Here is a 21,135-nt window from a genome sequence, read left to right on the forward strand (position 1 = left end):
ACATTACTGATTTACAACTAACAAGCTACGTCACTTTTTTACAAATAACAAATGATGTCACTTATCTACATCTGAAAACAATACACCCCCACGACACGATTCCTTATCTTATCTTGATCTTCATCTGGTCACTAGTGCTCCACCAATCACAAAACGAATCCTTATCTCTACCATCCATAATTCCATACGCAAACTAAAACAGAAGAACTTAGCTCACTGACACATATGCCCAGAGGGAAATTTCAAAACATGTCCCAATCTCATGACGTCACGCTCACAATGACGTCATCAAATGAACAACCAATCACGCACTATTCCTTATCTTATCTTGATCTTGTCACTAGTGGCTCCCATACTACTGATTCCCCTCAAAACATGATTCCCATCGTCTGTCAGGAAATGGTGTTTTCAGGGGGTATGAAATTAATCTACGAACCAGTTCCAAACCAATTTTACTAGATGATGAAGATCAGAACCAACTGGTTCATTTTAATCAGGAGGTTCTTACTTAGAATGCAACGAAAAACTTTGCTAAAATTATAACAAATCACTTCATAGTCATTGCGTCGATAATCGATCTCCCATAAAATATACATTTATTTTTGAATTATTTTTCTTAATAGAAAATGGGGAAAACAAAATAATCCTGATATATCTAAATACTGGTGCTATATAATTGAAAAATACCCTAAAACACATGAGTATTTCCTATCGAATTATTAATACCTAAATTTGTAATCCATCTTGGCAGCAAATTTCATTATTTCCAAGACCGGAGTGTTCGAAGCCACTCGCAGCATAAGATTATAAGCGAAATCCATTTTATCCCCAATTCTTAAGGAGTATTCAACATACGACTTTGGCCCAAAAGTGTGCTGAAGATCATCGAGCATTTCGTCATCTGGAAAAGTGGGAAAAGTTTAGTATGTGGAAATGACTGATGGAAAGAAAATTGCTTAAATGGAAGGTCATAATCGTAAAACTAACATAACTGACTGATGATTGCATTAAGAGCCAATGAAACTCACAGGCTTTGTTGCGGAATCTAGAACAGTTAACTTTCCTCAGATCTAAAAGAGTAGAATCTTTAAGAAGTGGTAGCACTACAGATGTGGTGAGTTGAGTACCAAAAGAGCCACCCAAATATTGATTCGATAAAAGGTATCGAGTTGCCGATGTCACGTTCCATAACCCCACATTACCAGCTGCAAGCAAAGTCTAGAAAATAACAGGAAAAAAGAAGCAATAAACTTGAAAAATAAAACAACCAGAAGAAATTTGAATTTGATATTAATGCTACACATTAAAGGTTACAGATCTGGTAATTATCCATAGCTTTTAAGTTTAGTGGGTAGTCATCGAAAACCGGAATGACATCTATGTTTTTGAAATGGTTTTTTTGATTTTTGAAAATGTGCAAATTGCTTCACTTTGAAAAACGATAAATACCGAAGGATGTTTCTGAGAATAAAGAAAGAAGGAAACAAAGATAAGAAAAATGAGTTTATTCGATTTGAAATGGACTCTGTTTAAGTGATAACCAGTTGTTTCTGGAAATGTTTCTTGAGAATTTATGGAAGTTATATCAGCTGAAATGGCACCAATAGAAGTATCTGCAGATGGGCCAATTGTTTCTATTTATTTCGTCTGTTTTGATAAACCAGACGAAATAAATAACAATAAATAACAGAAGTAAATAACAGAGGGGTAACACATCAGCAAAACTGCAATATTTTGTTAAAAGAGAAATAATTAGAAACTTTATATGTGATACTTTTTCGAATGATTTTTTAACTCATATCGAAGTTATAGAAAGTGGGGGAGAGAATTTCTGTGGTGTTTGATAAAGTGTGAGCAAGTTATACATGTGATGTGTTCGTGCCAACACTTTTTACCAGAGGTCTATTACTAGGAGAATACACATCCGATTGGTTAAAGTTTATGACTACGACTGCTTATGTCTGCGTTGATGTTTATGTCGACGAATAGCATGCGTTGATCAGCTGGTTTCTATTTTAGCAGCTTAAAACGTAAAGACAAAGGCGACTTCTCACTTGTCCTTACAAACATATGACCATCCTGTAACAAGCAACAGAAGACTGATTTAAATGCATGAACAGCGATGTGGCATGTTGAAGCTGTGTTTGTTACAGGATGGTTGTAAGATTCATCGAACGAAATGAAGGAATTTATCGTGCTGCCATTAGCAAACTATGCACGATTTCGATGATAGCACGTTTTTCTATAGAACTAGCTCAACGATAGGAATATAATCAGAAGTATTCACAGTTTATCTGCATTCAAAGTAAATTGAATGTATTTCTAAGGAAGGACAACTGAGAATGCATTGAATATCGTTGGCCATGTATGCAGAAACCTGAAACTTTCCATTGGGCTCTTTTGAAATAGGGATGAAGCAGCTAGGACTACGATTCTAGTGAATTAATGTTTGTTAACCGCATATTTCCTTCTGGTCTGTTTGCTATTCCGTCGAAAATGTAGTAAACACGGCACTGTCCAAAAAGTGTTGAACATGCGTTGGAGTTCAACTTTCCAAGAATGCAACCAATGGCCTGAGTTCACCGGAAATTAACACCTTAACATGCGTCTAAGCAGTTTCTATTTGGTTTGAACGGATTTATGAGAAAATTTCCTGAATTAAAATTGGCATTCGCGAAACAAAAGTTTCGAGAATGCCAATTCTCCACCAAAACTCCACCAGGAAACGTTTTAATTGAACTGATCTTATAAAATCGTCAAGTTCTTTGAAATAAACTGATTGATTTCAATGTTCATCTCGAATTCCTTACTCCGTTGCGTACATGGTGGGGTTGTTTTCGTTTAACAATTTTTTTTTATTCACGTCACACGCTATCTCGCACACATGCTGACCTGAACTCAAACTAGGAAGGTTCAAATGGTAATTACTCACCTGCATCGCTAGAGCTGTGGTTACTACGTTTCCAAATCCTCCATCTTTCTGTTGCAAACCTCCAACTAGAGGGAGTGTATTAAGAAGCACATCTTTCAGTTTGTCCCTACCGAAACTGATCGTCGGAAATGTCTGCTGTGAGGAGTGCTTCAGGATTCGACTCCCTGGTGTTCCATCCACGATACAAGCCAAAGTCAATAACGCCAAAATCTTAAAGTCTTGAAAAATAAATAATAAAGGTTAAACACACACACACACAGGAAATTTCTGTATAATGCTCAGCAAAAAACATCTGTACCCTCCTTTTTGTGACGTTTTTATTTAGAAATTACAACCAAACACAACTAAAGCTATTTTTTTTTATCGTATGATGATACACCGGTGAAGACCTTTTTTCAGGGAAGTAGGGCATCATCTCAATCCCCTAATTTTATCCGGGTTCGGAACCGGCATAGCTGAGGAATCAGTCCTATAGCTGGGTCTTAAGTATTCCTGACTCTAATCCGTGTGTGTTAATGGGGTCTGTTGCCTGTTCTGGGGGTCCAAAAACCCGAGTTTTTTGGGTGAAAAAACTTCCTACACCAGTATGAGACCGGCTAACTCACCTTTCCTCGAAAGAGACCAAATAAAAGTTCCTCACGTCACGGACAAGAATCGAATCCAGGTTTTTCCGACCAAAGGGTTTCGTCTATACCGACTACGATACGAAGGCTACTAGCGCTTTGAAACCAGTTCCTTATGGGTGCCAAATGTTCTTATGTCCTGTTTCTTGGGCGGAATGAAAAACGAGTCTCCAGAAATGAAAACTCTGTTGCTGTCGCCATGCGAATCCATTCACCCCCTTTACAGCTGAAACATTATCACAAAAGTTTCTAACTCCAAGAGGGGATTCAACAAAATGGCATCCGTTGGTACTGAAACGAAAGCTCTTTGTCTTTCTGAAAGGAAATCTACAAATGAAAAAAAAAAATCCAATTGGAATTTTTTTCTTGCACTCACACTCTCCAAAGTTAAGCCATTTCAATCACGAATCGTTCTATGAAAGACAAATCTATCGCTCATTCCTTTCTTGACCTCATTCAATGTAAGCATCCAACGATGTTCCCTCATCTCTTCAATGACTCTTCTTTTATGGAGACCTTCCACTAGAATTCATTTAGGAATGAAACTAAATGGTCTATTCCTAGTAATTTTGATATCTTTTAGGTTAGTTTTCATTAAGGTTGCTTTCCTAAACACTCGGTGACGTTTTGTTACACAGATCGTCTGCAGACTAAATCGCAAATTTTGCATTCCTACATACTTTGCGGTTGCTCATCAATATTTCTACAGCTGTAATAAATGTGAAGACAGAAACGCTGGTCAAATCCTTGACTCAATGAGTGTTTATATTAATATTGGTATCCAGAAAATTCACCGTAAACAAATCATCAAAGGACAATTTATCGAACGACAATTTTCGAAAAAAAATTTATCGAATGAACAATTAATCGAAAACAGTTCACCGAAAAAATAATTAATCCAAAAGGCAGTCCCTGGAAAAAGCAATTCATCGAAACTACAAATCATTGAATGAACAGTTCATCGTAAAATGAATTATAAGACACGTGAAGCGAAGTGTATGTATCAGGGAAAAAAAACTGCAGTTTTTGATCGCTTGTGTTTTATATTATCTGGAAAAAAATATGTAAAACAATCTAAATTATTATAATAATTATTATTCCCCTTTATTATTCCTCCTCCTCATTCCTGAACCGAACAGTTGGTGAGACAGCGATGCCATTTTACTAGGGAATGATTACAGAACAAAATGGTTTCCCATTGTCTTCCTTATCCGGTAAGTGTTTTATATCCGTAGATATGTGTTCGTGGGGATCGGTTTAAGGGATGAAACGTCCGAGTTTCCGGGAGTAAAACCCTATCATCTCCATATGAGACTCCCCTTCAGTCGAAGAGGACTGGTTACAATTCTTCGGGTATTGCAAGGAATTCTTACTACGAGCGGAGACTTAAAAGTTCTGATAAACACAACAAAAATGATATTAAAGCAACTGATATAATCACACGAAAGAACATATCTTAATGCCCTTTAACCCCCATGTTTCATCAAATTGTAATTTGTTCTTTTCTTTTAGGATGTTTAAAAAGACATGTCAAACACCTGAATTCCTTCACGGTGATTAGCACAACTTTTCAGCCTCCCCTCGCAAAGAGCTTCATTTATACCGAATGAACTACGTTCCATTATTATTATTACTAATACTAGTATTAGTATGTGACTTCCGCACTCACACACACACGCACGCACAACCACACGCGCACGCGCACACACACACGCACGCACAACCACACGCGCACACGCACCAGTGTTATATGGGATGAATTTTAGTCAGATTTGGTATTTGAACCTTTTACAAAAATCTGTCGAACCGTTCCATTTTTCAGTTCAACTCCAATATATTCGGGGCTTCAAAAGGACCACGTGTCGAAATTATATATTGCAATCACTCTCTGACTTGGTGGAATAAGTCCAAATGCAGAATTTGTCAAACTCACAAGAAGTTTGTATGGTTGAGTTTTAGTTCCAACGGGATCACTTTTATTAGAAAATTTTGGAAAAGAAGTTTCGAAATGACATTAATAATTCCGCCCTGGCTGGATGAAATTTTATAGATAAGATCAATGGCGGCTCGTGCATAGACACTACGGAACTGCAGCACCCCGTTTATATTTGCTTGTAATATTTAATTTTATCATCAACAATCCTATACAATTCTATTTTGTATAAAAAATAATAAAAATCCATCTTGTAGCACTTAGGAGGGCGAAGGACGCTAGCAGCACTGTGTTTACCGCAGTGTCATATTGCTACACGCCAAGCATATGCACGTCATAGTGAGATGGGGGCTATTAGCGTAATGGGGCACTGTCCGTCGCGCAGTTCGCGCCAGTAGTAGAACGTTCGTAGTGCTTATCGTGTTTACTCAGTCTCTTTAAATATTTGGACATTACAATTAAATCCTTTAATTGTAATGTCCAAAAATTGTAAATCCATTCCTTTAATTTGCATTTAAACATTTCCATAAATAAAATTAAAGGAATGGATTTTATTTTTAAGCAATTTTGAATTATACCAAACTGTATAATTTTACTGATGATAAACAATATTTTACAAGTGTTTAATTTCTTTTTTAATTTTTACATCATTTTGATATTTTATCCAAACATGTATCCACTGTACTTACACTGCGTATGTATATTTCTAAAGTTACAGCGCCCCCACGATTTCAAGCCGCGAGCCGCCACTGGTTAAAATCTATATTAAAATTTGTCAGTTTTGATTTCAATCTGACTACTGTTGTTGTTGCGAAAAAATTAGGTAGAACGACCTATTTTTGTTTCGAGATAAATCACTATCCACAATGAAGTAGAAGGTACGCTTACAGAATAATGTTGTAAAAAACAACAAAATAATTATAACGTCTCAACGACCACCTAAATATATTGCCTTTTCAATGAATTCCCATTCGTTAAATAGTTGTTCGACTAACTGTTTATTCGGCGAATTGCTTTTTTTGATTATTTGTCGGTCGATGAATTGTCATTCAGTAAACTGCCTTTCGATGAATTTTCATGAAGCAATTTTTATTCGGCTTGTCTCACTAAGAACTTTTCCATAAATTATAAAATAAATAAAAAGAGTATAAATGTTCATTTGCAGCATAGCTAATTTAAAGTCATGTGACAAATCCCCTCCTAATGCACTGTGCAAACGAGCCACTATAGTTTCCAGATGTGATGCACGCACTGAAGAGTGAACGAAGGAAGAAGAATTCACCTGTGAACGAAGGGCGCTTCTCAGAATGCAAGACGTCCAGAAGGAGATCGGTCTGACTGCTGGTTGGTTTCTCTCCAGCAATACAAAGAGACAGGAGCACCGTTGAAATGGTGAACACGGTGGATTCATTGGAGTTCACCTTCAGATAGTTTACCAAGTCGAACCCGTAGAAATTGCGTGGATTGCGGCAAGTCGCTAACAGTGCTCGGATGTAGTGAGCCACCTGTACAGTAGTTAGAGGATTCTCCGATCTCCTAGAAAGAATTTTTTTTTTAAAAAAAATGTATATGATATCTGAGTAGACATAATTATCGTCATCAAGTTAAGATTAATTTTAAGAATCTAATTTACTTAGTATTAAAATCTATCTATTGAATGCAGAAATGTAAAAGGACTCTCAGTGATCATTAATTATCCGTCAAATCGTGATTGATTTCATGAATTACATAAGCGAGAGAGAGAAAGAGAGAGAGAGAGAGTGATTGTAATGCTTACTTTGCCAAGGCCATTGCAACTTCTGTTTCCACAATATTCCCCGCTACCTCAAGTAGGGTGTCGTTGTGTATGAAGGCATCTTTGTTTGCAAGAAAGAGTGAGACAACAACTCGAGACGTGTCTTTTCCCCATCCCGAGCTAACTCGACGCTTCGCGAGCAACCAGTCAAGTGCTTTCCGACGGGATTGAAATTTCAATTTTTCTGTGAAATAAAGAATCCAATATATATATATATATATATATATATATATATATATATATATATGTTAAAGATACCAAGTATTTTTAAACCTGGTTTTACTCCATTTCCCAAGTTACTTGGGAAATGGAGTAAAACCAGGTTTAAAAATACTTGGTATCTTTAACATATTTATACCCAAGGTAAAAATACTTTCTACATATATATATATATATATATACACCCACACAATAAAGTAGCAGTTATGCTTACAGAATAATGTAGTTAAACACAAAACAATTATAATGTCTCAATGACCACCTACGTATGTTGTGTACATGTTGTGTGACATTCGTTATTCTTACTGAGCATTTTATACTTTACTTACTGTCCAGATTTGTCTTAAAACTGTAAATGAAATTGTTGTACAATCCTGCATTGATTGCGTTAATGTTCGTCTGGTACATAACAGATTTTTATCAGCAACCATTAAAACAAAGCTAGCAGACTACGACTTCAAATCACCAAAACAACTATCATCAACTTTAACAACCTTAAATGACGATCTCCAAACTTCTCTTTAGTGGATTTTTTGCAACGCTTGCCATTTCAGTGCTCTGATGGAAAATAGTTAATCCTTTTCTTCATTTAGAGAAACGATTTCTCTTTTTGGAATTAGTCTAACCTCCAATTTGGTTCGATATAAATATGCTGCAAATAGCACCTCCTCGGCATCCAAGATATTAAGTTTTGCTTTTTGTTCGAGAAGTTGTTTGATATCTGAAGAATCTCTGTATACATTACAACCTGCTCACAATTAAAGTAAAAATTAGCTTAAAATGAATAAATAAAGAAGATGCAACTAGAAACATAAGAATTGATGGACTAAAAAAAAGATATCCGAAAGAAATATCAAGCTGAATTAGAAAATAAGAGCACCAATATTGATACTGATAGACCCCTAGAAGTAATCTGGACTGATCTAAGAGAGAAAATCAAGGAATGTGCTAAAGGTCTTCTGAGTGAGGGAGAAAGGAGAGGAAGGAAGTCCTGGATTATTGAGGAGGTGATAGAAAAATGGACGAAAGAAAAAAATGAAAGAATAAGAACGGCGATGAGGTCCAAGTTAAAGAGATCAATAAACAAATAAAAATTCTGGCTAAAAAGGCAAAGGAAGACTGGCTCAATCAGGTTCGCAAGGAAATAGAGGAGAATGATACAGCAAAGGATATGAGAAAAGTTTCTGAAGGCTTGAACTTGATTTCAGGAAAGAAGAGAAAGACAAATAGCAGTGCTATTTGTCTTTCTCTTCTTTCCTGAAAGTCTGGAGTCTGGAGGAGGATAGATTGCAGCAAGCACAAAACTGTAAGCTTGATTAGCCACGTTGCAAAAGCCCTAATCAACATAATATGTAGAAGAATGGAACAGATGATGGAGAGGGAATTAAATGAAGCACAGTTTGGTTTCAGGAGAAACAGGGGAACCAGGGAAGCTAATCCAACACTACTGATATTGGGAAAAAGAATGATTGAGTGCCATAAAGATTTATATCTATGCTTTGTGGACTATGACTAAGCTTTCGATAACGTTAATCACTCTGTTTTATTTGATGTTTTGCATAAAACAAGAAAAGATAAAAAATATTATGATAATTTTGTTCAGAATATATAAAACTTAAGATGCCAGGGTTAGATTTGAATGAGAGGATATTGAATGCATCCCCATAAGAAAGGGAGTGAGGCAAGGGTGTGGGATATCCTCACCCTTGGTGAGGATATCCCACACCCACACCCTTGGAATGGATGATGAGGGAGGTTTTGGAAGATCTGAAGAATGGAATAAAGATAAACGGACATCTGATAAATAATATAAGATATGCAGATGATATTGAACTTATGAGTGAAACAGAGGAAGGCTTGCACGGACTGAACAGGGTTGGAAATTAGAGATATAAAATGAAAATAAACATTCAGAAGACAAAAGTGATGAAGATTTCAAGGAAAGGAAATGATGGGATGGAAATCACTTTGAACGGAAAAAGAATAGAAAATGTAAAAAGTTTTGAATACCTTGGGAGTTGGATAACAGAAGACAGTAGATGTAATTATGAAATTAAGAACAGAATTAAAAAATCAAAAGCAGCATTTTTCCAGTGAATGATTGAATGCATTTGAAATGTGGTGCTTGAGAAAAATGGATCGGATTAGCTGGACTGAAAGAGTGAGCAATGAAGATTCTTAAAAGATTCAAGATGAAAAGAGAGAATATATGGCTAGCATCCAAAGAAGAAAGATAGCGGACATTTGATGAGGGGTTCTTCTGGAGAGAGAGCTTCTCAGAATAGTCATGCAGGGGATGGTGAAGGGAAGGAGAGGAAAACCCCGACTGTAATGGAAAGACAACGTCAAAGACTGGATGGGCAAGAGTCTTACAGAAGTAAGAGATAGAGAAGCATGGAAGCGGACTGTTTATCAGCTGCAACCCTCTTAAAGAGGAGGCCACAGGATTAGATAAGATACATCACAAATCCGTCGAACGATTGAATGGTCAGACTTGCATTTTTAGGGATTTCTTAAAAGCACTGCCCCAAATTATGAATGGCGCACTAACAGCCTCTTTCTAAAGGTACTTGGCTCACATAAGAGAGCAACTGGGTTGATTAATGACCCATCTCTCCTCCGTTCACTCCACTCTTTCATTCAGTCATTCCGTTTTTGCTGCTTGCATTTTCTGTAAATATTTCCAAGGTCATCCTGCATCAAACTATCATACGGACAGCAGCTATTCTGTAATTCTTACCGTGGACAAACTCATAAAACAAATTTTTCTTTCCCCTTTATTCATTCTCTACTGTTCCATTTTGGAGCAATCATCCCTCTTACGCATTCTCTAAATAGTACAATCTGCAGGTCCTTAAATTCAATACTAATAGTGTTCTTTTAACTGTAATTTCTTTCCTACTCTCTGCTCATCTATGTTACAAATGTATACCAAAGGTTGAATGCTTATTGCGAATCGGATCAGCACGTATCTATCTCTTTAAGTTTGCCCATAGACCGACAACGCACCATTCAGACTTTGAAAAAGCAGATCCGATGGAAAAGGATCGAAAAGCCTTGATAAAGAATCTTTGCGTCCTAGTCGGAAGACGAACCCATGTCTTTGCAACCAAAGGCAGCGTCGAAAAAGACTGAGCTAATCAAATGTTAAATCAGTATTAATGAATCCATCATATGTGACAATTCTATAGTATCGTCGTAGGTGGTATTATTATTATTATTACATAACACCTCCAGGGAGTCCAAAGACTCATTGAGGGAAGGCACCTGCTCTACAACTCTCTATCTCCACCTGAGTACTCAATTCACCAACTACACCAATGCCATCTACCACCGACTACTACTGGTATTTCCACAGACAATTACAAACATCCAGGCCCACGACGGATTCGAACCCACAGCGTTTTGGCTGGAGAGCGGATACGCTAACCACTCAGCCAACCAGGCCCATCAGTTATTATTATTATTATTATTGTTGTTCCGGGAAACTGCAAGGAGTCGACAGACTCATCGAGGGAGGCCCTAACATCATGTCAAGAACAACTATTCAACATTCACACAGTATCTATCATACCTTGCCTTGAACTCATTCACGGTCGTAGCACCCACAACAGACTCTGGAAGCTTATTCCACTCATTTACCACTCTCCAAGTAAAGAACCTAGCTCTAACACCCTTGTCAACCACGCTCTTGCTCAGCTTCCATGCATGGCCCCTAGTCCTCCCACCACCAGTCATATTTTCAAAAATATCTTCTCGATCAATCTTATAAAAACCCTTCAGTAATTTGAATGTCTCAATCATATCACCCCTCCTTCGCCTATCGTCCAATTTCTGTTCAGATGGGGTCTTATCAAGGCTCGATACAGAGGAACAACAACTTGTTTGTCTCTGCATGTTAAAGTATTTTTCAGAAGCCAAGTGATTTGGTGAGCTGTTTTAGTTACTTTTGCAATGTTCCCCCTAAACTTCAACTCCCTATCCACCAACACTCCCAAATCCCTGGCCTCATCAATCTCCTGGAGTATGGTTCCACCAATGCGATATACTGCTGCTATTCTTTTCACCCCAAAGTGCATAACCTTACACTTTGCCACATTAAATTGACATCCATTTTTCCTAGCCCAGTCCTCCAAACTATCCAAATCATCCTGTAAAATTTTGACATCCTGTGCACTCACAATTGCTCTACCCAACTTTGCATCATCAGCAAACAAGTGAACACTTCCTCTGAGATCCTTTCCAATATCATTGATGAACAAATTGAAAAGCAGTGGTCCAAGAACAGAGCCCTGTGGCACTCCACTAGTCACAAGACGTCTTTTAGACTCCACTCCTGAATAAACCACTTTTTGATATCTCTCCTTCAACCACCCTCCTATCCATCTCACCAACCCTATATCTATACCCATCTGCTCCAGTTTACTGATTAGGGTTCCATGTGGTATCCTGTCAAAGGCCTTGGCAAGGTCCAGTAGTATCACTGTAAACCCATTACCCCTATCCAGTTCAGCCGTCACTGTGTTATAAAACGTGAGCAAGTTACTGAGGCATGATCTACTCTTCACAAAACCATGTTGTCCCCCATATAATATCCCATTTTCATCTATCCAATCCTGTATTCTTTTCTTGACTAATTTCTCTAAGACCTTGACAATGATTCCTGATATGCTAATCGGTCGGTAATTTACAACAGCAGTCTTGGAACCACCTTTATGCAGTGGAACTATTTTCTCCTCTTTCCACCCGCTCGGGACTAACCCAGACCCGAGACTCAAATTAAACAAAATGGTCAAGGGTACTGACAATTCTTCAGCTGCTTCTCGTACAACACGAGCTGGTATACCATCCAATCCCACAGATGTATTGACATTGAGGTTATGATAGACTACTCACCTCCACTTCATTAACCACAATTCCCGTATAATCTACTGGTTTATTCGTTTCTGCAATGTCACCACCTGGATGGTATACTCTTGCAAAGTGCTCACTCAGTAACTCAACTATCTCAACTGATTCAGTTACCTCCCTACCATCGGCATTCTTTAAAATCAATCTGCCATGTACATTTTTCCTTTTACTTGCTACATATCTAAAAAACTGTTTAGGATTCTCTTTAGCCTGCATGGCCAATGTTCTTTCGTAATCCTTTTTTGCTTTTCTTACCACCCTCGTTATTCTTCTGGCCTGCCCTTTATACCGTTCATGTGCCTGCCGGTCACCCTTCTCCTTAAATTCCCTCCATAGTTGTTTCTTTTTTTGCAGCTCAAGTTTAATGGTGTTATTCATCCATTTAACCCCTACTTGATTTATTATTCGGACTCTAGGTATACAGTCAGCCATTGCTTCATGCAAGCACTTCTTAACTACCTCCCATGCACTATCAAATTCTAGTCCTTGCAGTTGTACCTACCATGGCACTGAACCAATCAAACTCCTAAGCTTGTCATACTTTCCAGCCCGATAATTCCACATGTATCCTGTCTTAATCGAAAATTCTACACCTTTAGCCACCTCCCAAGTTAAGACCCTATGATCACTCTCACCGATTGGTGGCAATGTGGTCATATTTGTTACAGCCAAATCCTCAGATGTAATTACTAGGTCAAGCACTCTCTGACCCCTAGTATTTTCCATTACATGCTGTCGCAGATAGTTATCCCTTAATAACCGCATAAAATCCAGTTCCTTCCTTCCGTGTGTCCTCTCCTCACTCCAATCAATGCGACCATAGTTGAAATCTCCCATAATAATCACCCTCCATCCACCCATTTCTTCTATTTGCTTGTGCATACTGTCACCACCATCTTTTCCATCACCTGGTCTATAGCAGCACCCAATTGTATATTTAGTTCTGCTAGCCACAATCTCACACAAAATGGCCTCAAATGTGTTCTTTTCTCTATTGATGAGGAAGAAATCCTCAGTACATATTAGATGCCCTGATAGGTGGAGAGACATCTCAATGCCAATCTACTTGAACAACGTTGCTGACCAGGTATATTCCTTCACTTCTAGTTTTTACCTTTGCAATAACAATGAACGGTTGACCCGGGAACATGACGTAAAATTACCATACGTATTTTTCTTAACAACCATCGGATCCCAGTCCTAATGAATATCGTGAAATGTAGCAGAAAGAGTTGCCTGTTCGCCCCAGGATTCCACTTTCAGTCTAAACCAACTGCGAAATGCGATCCTGTCTACATAGGCTAATATCCTCATCTGACGATTTTTATACCCCGCAATTTCTCTAAGAGTTGAGCAGTTCTGGGGATGAGTCTTTGGACTCCCTGGAGATGTCAACTAATAAAAATAATAATAAGTCAATCAGTTAACAATATCCCAATGATCAGCAAGCGAGTTCAACACAGTCCATTGTGCCTGGACGGTGTTTTCGCTAGAATATTAGGTGGTGATTTTTCCCTTTCAGTCGTTTCCGACCCTAGGTGATTTTGTAGGCATAACCCACAAAGAGTTCCTGGTGAGATTTTTACAGGGTAGTTCGTCATTCTTACCCCCCCCCTCCCCATCCCACTCCTCAATTTTATTCTGGCTCGGGACCGGCGTATGGCTGGAATGTATTCATAACTGTAATCCATGTGTCCTCACGGGGCCGGTTTGCCTGTTCTGGGGACGAAAAACCCGAGTTTCAGGGTGAAAAAACCGACCTTCACATGAGACCGTCTAATTCACCTTTAGTCAAAAGAGACCAGATAAAGGTTCCCTTACGTTATGGACGAGAATCGAACCCAGGTTTTTCCGACCAAAGGCCTTCGTCTATACTAAATGAGCTACGGAGGCACCTTAGAAAACAAATTCAGGAAACAGTTCTAAAGCAATCCCTCACGAATCAGGTTTTACTCACGTTTTACTCAGCAAATCTAATAAAATTTGCATTTAGTATAATATAATAAAGAAAATAATATCGTTTACTTTTCAACTGAATGCGAAGTGGAGTGTTCAAATATAAAGCAAGCACTGTCTCTTGGAATGTGATAAACGAAGTAAGTGGCAATCAATCCCACTCTAAATTTATTTATTTATCTATTTAGCACGAATTGTTTCTTTATTTTTACTTGTCCAGTTTCAGTTTGCTCATTATGTTATCCCTTACAATCTAACTTTTAGTTTTATTGAGAATAGCAGCTAAATCTTGAACTTACCACAGACTTCTTCATCGCTTCTGTCTCCGCACTCGTTATATCCGTTACATTCGTATCTCAACGGAATGCATTTTCCATTTCGACATCCATACTCGTCTGGTTTGCAGCCTACACAGAATCAAAAATAAACAACACTTCAAGGTGCATTCAGGTTACTCAAACAGAAAAAAAAAAAAAAAACATCGTAAAACAGAAGGCGGAATGAAGTACTTTTATTTTGTGATTTGACTGAAAACGATCTTAAAAATAGCAGGAAGAAAGGTCCTTAGCGATTCTAATTCATTTTTATGATGGAAAACACCGGAGATATGCATGTTTTTCGCAAATAAAAATATATAAAAAATTCATTAAGCATTGAGTCGATTTGTTTCGTTGTGAAAACAAATGTTGCAATGCTTTGAAACAGAATTCTTTAGCTGCTTAATTTGAGATTTTTAAAAAGTTAGTGCACGGTCTGTTCAGAAAAGACCTTCATTGGATTCTTATTTCGAACTCAGCATGGAGCTTGTTATTTTTGGCAGTGGTTTACATATATGTGCAGTTTTAGGGAACACCTTCGTTTATCGTTATAAGTGTAGCTTAATTAGTTAATTTTTAATTTATTATTTTTATTTATTTATTTATTGCTGGTGTATGAGTCAAAAGCCATCTTTTGTTTCTTAGCGACTTTTAAAATGCCTGAAGTAAGGAACATCTTAGCATCTGCAGAATCTGATATGAATACCTTTATCCAGTAAATCAGGAAGGCAGAACCTCAATCGGCAGCAGATATCCGTCTTTGGGACAACCAAAAACATCAAGTAAACGATGAGTAAAGTGCATCGTTCGTTTCTTCATATTCAGCTATCAATTACGCTCCAAGCAGAGGCTGCACTTTCTATCAGAATATGAAGCACGGGACAGTAAAGTTCCATAGGAAGAACATTTGCTCAAAATGTGAGCTCAAGCAGGTGCGGCTCGTGCATAGGCACTGCAGCACCCCCCATTTTTCTCGATATATAAATATATTTATTAATTTATTGATATTTGCTTGTAATATTTAATTTTATCAGCAACAATCCTATACAATTCTCTTGTTTTGTATAAAAAAAATAATAAAAATCCATCTTGTAGCACTTAGGAGGGCGAAGGACGCTAGCAGCACAGTGTCATATTGCTACGCGCGCAAGCATATGCAGGTCATAGTGAGATGCGAGCTATTAGCGTAATGCGGCATTGCAATTAAAGGCTTTAATTGTAATGTCCAAAAATTTTAAATCCATTCCTTTAATTACAATTAAAGGAATGGATTTTATTTTTTTAGGTAATTTCGAATTATACTAAACTTTATAATTTTATCGATAATAAACAATATTTTTTCATGAAACAAAACAAGAAGAATATATTTTATTTTGATGTAATTTTGAATTATACCAAATTATATAATTTTTACCGATAATGAACAATGTTGTTTCATATTTAATTTTTTTTTTTAATTTTTATCATAATTTCGAAAGTTGCAGCACCCCCACGATTTCAAGCCACCAGCCGCCACTGAGCTCAAGTAAAAGAAACGCTGATGTTCACAAATTTGATTTCTTAGGACTCTTTTTGTGGGTTCTCACAACAGAAAAGATTGCAAAAGAATCCTCCTCGAATTGCCTTTAATAATCTTGCACATTCAGAAAACGGATTCGGATAAAGGTTTGCACCAGTAACCGAACATTGCCTAGTCAGTGACTAGGCAATGTTCTATGAAAGCGACAAAACTCTGAATCACAAAATTCGGTCATAGTGTGCAATCACTTTAATCTATGCTTCATCAAGTATCAACAGAACTCTTGTAAATAAATATTAAAAAAAATAAATCAGCTAACGCCTTTTATTGCCATATAGGGAGAGAACTTTTGTTTAGATGTAAAATCTACATTGAAAGTGGAAATTCGGTTTTGAGCATGACCTATCAGCGGTCGTAACAGGCACTCAAGTGCCCACGACCTTTCCAAGCATTCTTGAACTTCGCAACCGTAACTTGAGATAAGGTGGTTACCCTATGCCTCCCTGTGTGTCCTATGTCTGTAAATACGTGTGTTCACGTGACCGATTTGCCTGTTCTGGGGAACGAAAAACTCGAGTTTCCGTGTGAAAAAAACCTTATCACCGCATGAGACTGGCTAACTCACCTTTAGTCGAAAGAGACCAGATAAAGGTTCCTCACGTCTTGAACGGGAATCGAAACCAGGTCTTTCCGACCAAAGGTTTCGTCTATACCGACTGAGCTACGACGGCTCGTGGTAATGCAGGTGATGCAGTTTTATTTCGAAAAAGATTGCAGGCTAAAATAAAATAAATATCCATTATAATCCAACAGTTAAAACCACCGAAGCCTTCTTAAGTCGCGAATACAGCTAAGTTTATTAAAAGAAAAGAAATTTATTTTGGATTTAAAAAATGCCAGATGAATAAGAGAAAAAGCAATTTAGCGGGGTATTGGAGATGTCGAACTCTTGTCTTTTTAGCATATGGAAAGGATTGCTGCGTGAAACCAATCACGTCAATGAAAACAAAAAAGTTTTATTTCTGAATTTTTGGGGAAGTATTAAATATTTCTTAAATTAATTTTTAGCTTTACGCCCTAATTTTCGTTATATATGCAGTTAACACTACAAATAGAATGGGAGTCTGTGTAATGTACTTTGGCTATAAGAATCTTAATATATTCATAGAAAGAAGTTGAATTTCTGGTAGTGGTCAGATAAGAATATTTGCTATTTTTATTTATCGGTTAAGAAAAAGTTAAAAATGAAGAGTATTTGAATTCCTTCTTGAAGAACTTTCCGCTGCTTCGATTTGTAATGAATCCCTACAAAGAGACCAATGAAAATACTGTACAGCAATAGGTAACATGATTTGTATCTTTTTGTACTTGTTGTAGGAAGGACGATGAGAGAATTTGTCACTTTGAAAGCCTAAAGTCCTTAAGATTAAGGTAGATTTCTTTATTTCCTCACATAACTGATATTCTTAATGACCAAACTTAGATCATTTCCACTATCGGGATTACTTCCATGACACTAGATCGACAGAAAAACGAGTTCAAAGCTTAATTCTAACCAATGACACATGGATAGTTATTCTGGTATTATGAACTCACATATACTTCATAAAACCAGAATAACTAATGACATGACGAAAGTACTTTGTCGTAATTTCGTTACATTACGGTAAAAATGAATTCGACAGCTGACGATGTCAGAAACAGGTTCCCACCGGCTTCCACAATCTTGGACTAAATGGAAATTCAGGAAAATGGTGTTTAAATAGACATTATTACTGCTGAAACTTTTCAGTTGCTGATGGTGAGTTCTAACTGGCCCCTAACAACCTGGATCATAAAATAAACTTTAATTGAAATGTCAAACTTTCAAAATAAATGAAATAAAAAAAATCCGTTGTTAATATTCCCATGAGTAGGCAGTACTTGGTTTGTACTACCTTTTTAGAAATTGGAAAGAGTTCGTCTCCCCTTCTCTCCATCGCCGAGGTCGAGGGAATTCCCACATCATGGATAAGAGGCAATGTTTCCATTCCAGATATTTGCGCGTCTGTTCCACGGTTGATTTGCTGAACGAATTCATTCTCTCTTTCTGAGGTAGAAAAAATTCTGTTTGTCTGCTCTCAGTTCGTGGGGGATTGAATATAACGCAGTAAACCCTTCTCTGATTGGGGATTAGAACAGATATTCATGACATTTGGTTGTTTTCTCGTAGATGTTTCTCCTTGTATTAGGTTTCATTCTTTCGAGAACTAAAGGTAAGAGATAAAAAAAATTCTACTTACAAGCACCGTATTGTATGACTAGTTGTAAAGCAAACAACAGCCAGAGCTTCCCTGCGTGTGTCATCTTCGCTTTCTGACCAAAAGAGAATGCAGTTTCCAACCTCGTGTCACTTATGCCAGTGAGAAAACATCGAATAAACATCAACAAGAAGTGTGTGTGCAAATGAGATAAGAACGAGACACGGATGTGTAACAGCTGTCCAAAACAGGATACATAAAAATATATATCTCAGTCCATTCTGATACGAATCCTTCATAGATGCACTGGTTGTTTTGGTCTGTTACTTCGGAATATAATTATTCATCTGGGAAAAAAAACAACACGAAATTAACTATACTTTAGTAAAGTATTATTGAACAGAAATCTATTTTTTTTTTTTGAATCTTGCTAGATATGAATAATAAGAATCAAGTCAAAGAAATATTAAGTTTGTCCTCAATAAGAATGTCCCATTTATTAAGAAAAATCTATTCCAATGGTGATTACTATCAGCTCCAATTTTCAGGTAAAAGCAGGTGATTTTGACAAACTATTCCTAAATCAACGAAGTGTTTTTTTTATATATATATATTTGCTTAATTTAGTCATTTTTCAAGTTATCTCTGGCAGTTAAAAGAGTAAGTCTTTGAGAGAATGAGAGAGAGATGGGATTGAACTTGAAATCAAAATGGAATTCATCAAAAATGAATTAAAATCCGACTAACGTTAAGCTTCGGAGTTTTAATGTTTCTGAATTGCTATTAAATAATGCCAGATATATTCGTAAGTTGTAACGACCTCTCAGGATCGATACAATAAAAATGTAACTTTTCTGTTCGTTCTTTCCCTAGTTCAAAGGAAAGACTGTTCATATTAATATTGCTTAGTTGTCGTTGAATTAGTGCTCTGATGATGCTAGCCGTTTCGACTAATAAAATGTCAAAGGATTTAAGAAGAACATTAGAGAGTGTGCTGCCTCGTTTTGATAATTATGACCTAAGTGGAAGAGGGGTAATAATAAATGACATGATGTCAAGAATGTGTAGAAAAGAATTCTTCTTTTCTGGGTGAATAAACGTACGTGCACTTATCCACGCAAGTGTATGTATCGTTCATTCTGTCATGAATATCCTTCCTGTTATATGGACTTTAGACATACACACCTATGATGAGTTGCGTGCCTTTTCAAGTACACTGCTCAAAACAAGTAGGAGATATTTTAGTTTCTGTCGGATAATTATAAATTTCTGCAAATAATTATAACTTTTGGGTGCTTTATACATTAATATATATTTCTTACTTATGGACAGGGTATAATTGATGAAATATTGTTTAAATAATCGACATTTATTACAAATTTAACAAATTACACATTTTAGCGTGAAATAATTTTAACAAGAATAGCCATAAACACTTTTGTTAATTTTTAATAGGGCATATGGTCTCCATTAACAGCCAAAACAGCGGTACATCTTGATTGCATGGACCGGATAAGATGATCCGTTCCTGTGGGATATTTCCCCACTCTTCTGTGAGAATAATTTCGAGCTCTTGAAGCAATGGTGGTGGTGGTGGTACCAGTCGAGCAGAAACGCGACTACCAAAGCATCCCAAGTATGATCGATTGGATTATAATCCGGTGAACAGGTAGGCCAGTCCATTCGATCATACCTGCTTTGCTTTAAGTGGAAAGCAAACCATTGGTCTTCGAGCATATACATCTATGGCATGAAGACGATTTCGTACTGTCTGTGTCGATACCAGCCTCCCTATTGCTGCGACAAATTCGCTTCGAAGTTGAGTTGCCTTAAGTGTTCGATTTCTTCTAGCAAATAATGACATATACTGACCGTCTCTTTCAGTGGTTGTGATGGGCGACCTTGACTTTGTCTTCGGCAAACATTTCCAGAAAGCGATTCCAAAGTCGCGAAATTACGCTTTGAGATGCAAGACACGCTTGAACGACAACTTGCTGCGTTTGTCCAGCTTCTAATCGACCAATGGCTCTCCAGGCCATGAATTCCGGGATATCATGTTGCTCTGCCATTTTTAAGAAAATAATACGTGGTAGGTGACACAAGGTTACAATTGAAGTGACAATTATGCATCGTGGAAGAGAGTGCAACAAGCCACGCTTTTATACCCCCCCCCCCCCCACATACTAATACCTCTAAGACACTTTTCGACAAGTCTTAACATGATTTTGTACGAAGTTGCGTGTTCTACATTTGTAAGTTATTTTTATAACTTTATAATTTACAAGAAAACCAAAATATTTCCTAATTGTTTTGAGCAGTGTATCATATGTGTATCACTACTTACCACTGGTACATTCAGGCAATAGCTTCTATGGGCAGAACCTATGTGTCAAACATTTTTAAGTCTACGTAAAAAAGCTCTTGAAAGTTGTCACTTAATGCTAGACAGGGCACAGTGTGTTTGGAGGCCGGTTGCAATAAATACATAATTGTATACATTTTGAGAACTGCACAGTAACTTTCAGGAAGGTAAAAATGTGTAGAGAATGGGTTGTGCTATTTGGTGTTGGCAATAGCTGCGGGTTATGGATTCCTTGCTCTAACCGTAAAACGGCTGATATAATGTATATTAATTGCACGTGCATAAACAAGTAAAATCATTTATTTTACAAACACGAGTACAACATAAA

At 37.2% G+C, this 21,135-nt stretch overlaps 1 protein-coding gene across 1 annotated transcript; it reads right to left on the reverse strand.

Annotated features, from left to right (window-relative positions):
* Positions 1 to 719: 719 nt before the first annotated feature.
* On the reverse strand, positions 720 to 18,583 carry LOC150102062 (uncharacterized protein CG3556-like). The gene is made up of 7 exons (XM_090399960.1): positions 18,488 to 18,583; positions 14,669 to 14,776; positions 7,266 to 7,467; positions 6,771 to 7,024; positions 2,933 to 3,150; positions 1,029 to 1,218; positions 720 to 901 (listed from the first exon to the last, which is right to left on the reverse strand). The coding sequence occupies exons 1-7, from the start codon at positions 18,549 to 18,551 to the stop codon at positions 720 to 722; spliced, it is 1,218 nt and encodes a 405-aa protein (XP_090256086.1). The 5' UTR covers positions 18,552 to 18,583.
* Positions 18,584 to 21,135: the final 2,552 nt, after the last annotated feature.

This window comes from Typopeltis vanoorti, chromosome 11 (genome assembly GCF_054136105.1).
Source record: "Typopeltis vanoorti isolate ZY-2024b chromosome 11, IOZ_Tvanoo_1.0, whole genome shotgun sequence".
NCBI lineage: Eukaryota > Metazoa > Arthropoda > Arachnida > Uropygi > Thelyphonidae > Typopeltis > Typopeltis vanoorti.